At 56.9% G+C, this 6550-nt stretch overlaps 1 protein-coding gene across 1 annotated transcript in view; it reads left to right on the top strand.

The window, feature by feature from the left end:
- Positions 1-6550, top strand: part of GRM6 (glutamate metabotropic receptor 6) — an 11348-nt gene that overhangs the window by 2024 nt on the left and 2774 nt on the right. Inside the window, exons 2-8 of the mRNA XM_003801140.1 lie at positions 142-358; positions 658-793; positions 1388-1542; positions 2526-2666; positions 2768-2968; positions 4893-5038; positions 5120-5743. Coding sequence (XP_003801188.1) covers positions 142-358; positions 658-793; positions 1388-1542; positions 2526-2666; positions 2768-2968; positions 4893-5038; positions 5120-5743 — 1620 coding nt within the window. The remainder of the gene's footprint in view (positions 1-141; positions 359-657; positions 794-1387; positions 1543-2525; positions 2667-2767; positions 2969-4892; positions 5039-5119; positions 5744-6550) is intronic.

Here is a 6550-nt window from a genome sequence, read left to right on the forward strand (position 1 = left end):
GCCTCTGAAACCTTTCATGCCCCGTCTTTCTCTCAGCTCTGGTCCCCAGAGCCCTACCCCTTTGTCCTGGTACCCCATTGCCCTCTCTCCCTAGAGTGGCTGACCCGCCAGCCATAGCCCAGGTGTCCCTCCCGCCCGCAGATCCCCCAGATCAGCTACGCCTCCACGGCCCCAGAGCTCAGCGACTCCACACGCTATGACTTCTTCTCCCGGGTGGTGCCACCGGACTCCTACCAGGCCCAGGCCATGGTGGACATCGTGCGAGCACTGGGCTGGAACTACGTGTCCACGCTGGCCTCAGAGGGCAACTATGGCGAGAGCGGGGTTGAGGCCTTTGTGCAAATCTCTCGTGAGGCTGGTGAGCTTGGCTGGGGGCTCCAGGCACTGGGGAGTCTACAGAGGCAGTATCCAGGGGCCATCCATGGGGGCTTGGGTCCAGGGCAGGCCTCAGGGCCTGGTGGGCCTGGATGGTTTTCCATATGGGGGGATGCTCCTTTCTCTTAGAGAACTCAGCGCCTACCTTGTGGCCTGGAAGGGGCACCAGGCAAGATTTCACGCATGCGGACCCCTCAGTCATGCTACATAGATCTGTGCAATGGCAGCCAGGTGGGGAAGGGTGGTGAGACAAGAGCTGACCTTGGCATCCCCGACACCCAGGGGGGGTCTGTATTGCCCAGTCCATCAAGATTCCCAGGGAGCCAAGGCCAGGAGAGTTCAACAAGGTGATCAGGAGACTCATGGAGACACCCAATGCCCGGGGCATCATCATCTTTGCCAATGAGGACGACATCAGGTAGGTGGTGCCTCATTCAGTCCCGTGTTCTTTGGAGGCTCTGCTGGAGGGTCCTACAGAGCCATGCACACCCTCCCTTCCTGCTGACCTCTGTGTCTGGTGCCCCCAGGATGAATCAGGCCTGCTCTGGGTAGGGATGCTCTAGGCCTAGCCTGGGAACTCCCAGAACTAGTCTGTTTTTGCAGTTCACAGTTGGGGAGAGATCCCTGGGCAAAGCTGAGTGTGTAAATGAGCCCTCAGGGAAGGTGCCCCAAGGGTGGTACAGAGGCCACAGCGGGCTGGACCCCCAGCCTGGAGCTGCAGGGTGCTCCCTCCAACCTGGGTGTTGAGTGTGACACTAGTGGAGGCATGTCTGTGGGGGGATGGCTTCTGGCTGGCCTGGGTTTACCCTAAGGAGCCACTCTGAGGGCCACTGTGGAGCAGGTCATTGTAGACAGAACAAGTGGCAGGCCCAGGGTCAGAGGGAAGCCCAGGAAGGCATCCTAAGTACCCTGACAGTACCCTGCAGTGGGGCAGGCAGAGTGTGGACAGGGCCCAGGGCTGAGCTGCAGGAGGCTCCCAGGCCCTCACTGCACCCTGCCCCGCCCCCACCAGGCGGGTCTTGGAGGCCGCTCGCCAGGCCAACCTGACAGGACACTTCCTGTGGGTGGGCTCAGACAGCTGGGGAGCCAAGACCTCGCCCATCCTGAGCCTGGAGGATGTGGCCGTGGGGGCCATCACCATCCTGCCCAAGAGAGCCTCCATTGATGGTATGTCCCCAGCCCCTGCTCCCCACCTCCCGGGTGCGCATGTGTGTGTCTGTGACTGCCCTTCCACAATTCCTCGAGTCTGTGGCTCTGATGCTGTGGACACATCTTTGCATTTGAATGAGGCGGAGTGTGAGGGAAGGCACTCAGCACGCAGCGGGGATTGCTAGATGTTCTGTAATGTCCTGCCTCCATCCGTGCTTCTACCAAAGAGGCTCTTGTGTGAGGGTGAGGGTGGGAGGAAGAGGAGCCCAGCACTGGAACACACCAGTTCTGCTGGTGTGCTGCTGATGGAGGTGGAGAGTCCCCCCTTCCCCTGCCGCCTGTGAGCATCTGGCTGGCTCCAGTAGGGAGGGCACGCTCTGCAGGAGGACCGAAGGTGCAGATGCCTTGATGATGTGCTGCAGGGTTACATCATGAAGCCCAGACCCTTATAAAGTCTGATCCCTCATTCCTAGAGACTTCCAGCCTGTGGGGGGTAGACACTGTCACACCCTTTCAGTTAAAGCGTATTTAGTTGCAAGTGACAAATTGGACAAATTGGTTTTAGCAATAACGGAATTTCATCACAAAACAAGAGGTGTGAAGGAAGTGGACTTCAGGGGTGAGACAGCAGGCAACAATGTTCTTGAAGCCCTGGGCTCTGTCCATCTTTCTGTCTCACATTCTCTGTGGTTGCTGCCTGTCTTCGTGCTTGTGGCCTCTTAGTCACAAGATAACTGTGGAAGCCCCACACGTCACATCCTCACAGCAGCATCCTAACCAGCCAAGAAGAAGCAGTGATAAAAGTCTTTCAAGTGGCGGGGCTCGGAGTTTGCATTGGGATGAGAATTCTACCCAGGAGTTCCCAGTTGGCTTTGAATTCACCAGCCAGAACTTGGTCACATGGCTGCTGCTAGCCACAAAGTGGACTAGTGGCAAAAGGGCTCAGGGGAACCATGGCTGGCCCAGCTGGTCACCACCCTCCCTCGTTGCCTCCCTCTTAGGGTTTGACCAGTACTTCATGACTCGCTCCCTGGAGAACAACCGCAGGAACATCTGGTTTGCTGAGTTCTGGGAAGAGAATTTTAACTGCAAACTGACCAGTTCTGGTGCCCAGTCTGACGATGCCACCCGCAAGTGCACAGGTGAGAGCTTCCCAGGGTGGCCAGGGTATTGAGGGAGAAGTTGGGAGGCCAGGTTGGGCGCAGAGGGCCAGGCACACTTCCTCTGGGCATCCCTAGGACAGGCGAGGAACGCATTGGCCGGGACTCCACCTATGAGCAGGAGGGCAAGGTGCAGTTTGTGATCGATGCCGTGTATGCCATTGCCCACGCCCTGCACAGCATGCACCAGGCGCTCTGCCCAGGGCACACGGGTCTGTGCCCCGCCATGGAGCCCACCGATGGGCGGACGCTGCTGCAGTACATTCGAGCCGTGCGCTTCAATGGTGAGTGGTGTCTGCACCGACAGCAGTGATGGAAAGCCAGCGGGACGGCAAGGGTTTCTAGACTTCGGATGGGAGGGATGAGAGCGGCAGATAGTCTCGTGGGGCACCAGAGGCTGATTGTTGGAGACAGGAGCCAAGTTGTGGCCTTCTCTTTTTAGCACTCCCCTCCCCGGGCTTCCTGCCTCAATTTGCAAATTTCAGCTCTCAGGGATCTTCTCTGTGACCTTCTACCTGGAACCCTGAGTGGGTCACCCAACTCTCCCCACTTTACAGTGCCGAGAGGCACCTGGACTTTAGTGGCATGTGAGGCACAGTGCCAAGAGCACAAAGGGTCTGCCTGGGGACATACTGCCCCTTCTTTTATGCACTAGGCATAAGGCACAGGGCCTGATGTGTCCCTGGGCACTAGCAAAGGGCCTGGCACATGGCCGGAGCTCAAAATCATGTCTTCTGAAAAGACCCAGAGGGGTTAGCACTGTCAAAGCAGTGGTTACGGCACTGGGCACATGCACTGATGCTGGCAGGTTTGAACCCAGCCTGGGCCAGCTTAACAATAATGACAACTGCAACAAAAAAAAAATAGCTGGGCCTTGTGGCAGGCACCTGTAGTCCCAGCTACTTGGGAAGCTGAGGCAAGAGAATCGCTTAAGCCCAAGAGTTTGAGGTTGCTGTGAGCTATGACACCACGGCACTGAGGGTGACATAGTGAGACTCTGTCTCAAAAAAAAAAAAGAAAAGACTAGAGGGACTCAAGCTGTGCTCTTGGTTCTTGGTTTATGGGTGAGAGATGCTTCCATTCAATTAATGTCCTTCGTAAAATTAAAAACCCTCTCCTCCCACCAAATACTCAGGGATTGCTTTCTCTCTGTCATGCTTTCTGCTTGATATTCCTCCAGACCAGCTCTGTAAGCTGGGAGAACAAGCTTCTAAAAGAAACAAAGCTGCTGGGTGGTGCCTGTCGCTGAAAGGAGTAGGGCGCCAGCCCCTTATGCTGGAGGTGGTGGGTTCAGAACCAGACCTGGCCAAAAACTGTAAAACAAAACAAAACAAAAACAACCGAAGCTGTTTGCTCAGAACCTTGTCCAATGTGCACTTATCCCCTAGCCTGGACAGTGACACTTTCTTTCACATAACGTTAACATGTACCATTTTAACCATTTTAGCCATTTTTAGATGTACAGCCAGTCGGATTGAATACACCGATAATGTTGTGTGGTCATCACCATCATCCATCTCCAGAACTCTCTTAATTCTGCAAAACCCAAACTCCACACCCATGGAACACCTTACTCCCCTCCCGCACCCACCTTCTCCTCTCTGTCTCTGAGTGCGGCCACTCCAGGTGCCGCTGAGTGGAGCCCTGCAGCCTGTGTTTTTTTGTGACTGGCTTATTTCACTCAGCACTTTGTCCTCTGGGTTGAGTGTGTGTTGTGGCATGAGGTGGGATTTCCTCCTTCAGAGGTTGAAAAAGTTCTGCTGTGTGGATACCCCACTGAGTGTCCACTCAGCTGTCGGTGGGCACTTGGGCTCCTTCCCCCCATGGCCTAAGAGCACAGTGCAGCTCTGAATGGGCGGGTGCTTCTCTCTGAGATCTGCTTCCAGTTCTGCATGTTCATCTGGTGGGGGATGCTGAATCAAATGGTGATCGTATGTTCATTTTCCAAGGTGCAGCCACGCTGTGTTCACAGCAGTCACGCCTTTGCACACTCTCCGCAGTAAGCCAGGGTTCTACCCGCTCCTCGTTCCACCGCTCGGTTATCTTTGTTTTCTAGCAGCTGTACCGGCACTGCGTGGGTGACTAAGTGATGCTCAGCTTCTCACTAGCTTGTTAAGCGTTTCCTTTCTCCCAGCTGGTCCTGGGAGGTCCCAGGAGGCTGGGTCTGATGGGCCAGAGAACCAGCTGGGTGACAGGCTCTCCTTGCAGGCAGTGCAGGAACCCCGGTGATGTTCAATGAGAACGGAGATGCGCCTGGGCGCTACGACATCTTCCAGTACCAGGCCACCAATGGCAGTGCCAGCAGCGGCGGGTACCAGGCGGTGGGTCAGTGGGCAGAGGCCCTCAGGCTGGACGTGAGTGGCAGACGGTGCCAGGTGTGGGCGGCGGGGTCCTGGAGGTGGAGGTTGCTGGCCTGAGCTCCTCACTCTCCCCAGGTGGAGACCCTGCAGTGGGCAGGCGACCGCCACGAGGTGCCCTCATCTCAGTGCAGCCTGCCCTGTGGGCCGGGGGAGCGCAAGAAGATGGTGAAGGGCGTGCCCTGCTGCTGGCACTGTGAGGCCTGCGACGGGTACCGCTTCCAGGTGGATGAGTTCACGTGCGAGGCCTGCCCTGGGCACATGCGGCCCACGCCCAACCACACAGGCTGCCGCCCCACGCCCGTGGTGCGCCTGACCTGGTCCTCTCCCTGGGCGGCCCCACCCCTCCTCCTGGCCGTGCTGGGCATCATGGCCACCACCACCGTGGTGGCCACCTTCGTGCGGCACAACAACACGCCCATCGTCCGGGCCTCGGGCCGCGAGCTCAGCTATGTGCTGCTCACCGGCATCTTCCTCATCTACGCTGTCACCTTCCTCATGGTGGCCGAGCCCGGGGCTGCCGTCTGCGCTTGCCGCAGGCTTTTCCTGGGCCTGGGCACCACCCTCAGCTACTCGGCCCTGCTCACCAAGACCAACCGCATCTACCGCATCTTCGAGCAGGGAAAGCGCTCCGTCACGCCCCCACCCTTCATCAGCCCCACTTCGCAGCTGGTTATCACCTTCAGCCTCACCTCCCTGCAGGTGGGTCTGGAGGCTCCCGAGGGACCAGAGCGGTCAGGGGTACCAGCCTCTTTAAACCAGAGAAGTGCTGTTTCTAGAGTCGCTCTTTTCTTTTTTTTCTTTTTTTTTTTTTTTAGAGACAGTCTCACTTTATTGCCCTCAGTAGAGTGCTGTGGCGTTACAGCTCACAGCAACCTCCAACTCCTGGGCTTAGGCGATTCTCTTGCCCTAGCCTCCCAGTGTAGCTGGGACTACAGGCGCCGCCACAACGCCTGGCTATTTTTTTGTTGCAGTTTGGCTGGGCCCTGGTTTGAACCTATGATGCTCGGTATGGGGCGAGTGCCCTACTCACTGAGCCACAGGTGCTTCCCTAGTAGCTCTTTTCTACTTTGGCTCCTGCGTTTAAAAAAAAAAAAAAAAGCCACGGGAGGTCATGCCTGGCTCTGTCCCATAGTGACAGGTCACCTAGGAGAAGCTGTTTCCCTGTTCAGGCCATGAAGGGAGATGGGACAAAGATGGAGCATTATTTTCACAAACCAGACATACTCTCCCACAAGTTGGCTCTCACGTGGAGAGAACAGAGAGCTCCATTTACACAAGGGAGTGGCCACTGCCTGGGTCATTGGGCAGCGTGAGTGAGAGGCACAGGCCCCATAGTGAACCCCAGAGCAGTGTCTGCTTCACTAAATGCCAGTACAGTGTGGTGTGTGCGTGCCAGAAACAGGGTTGCTCGGGGTTTTCCCTGAGACAGCAACATCACAGCACCACAGGTGACTCCTGAGGCTGGGAGGCCTGCAGGTCTTCTGTGCAAAGGGCTCTAAGGGACAA

This window comes from Otolemur garnettii, unplaced genomic scaffold (genome assembly GCF_000181295.1).
Source record: "Otolemur garnettii isolate 467f Iridium unplaced genomic scaffold, OtoGar3 scaffold00198, whole genome shotgun sequence".
Classification (NCBI taxonomy): domain Eukaryota; kingdom Metazoa; phylum Chordata; class Mammalia; order Primates; family Galagidae; genus Otolemur; species Otolemur garnettii.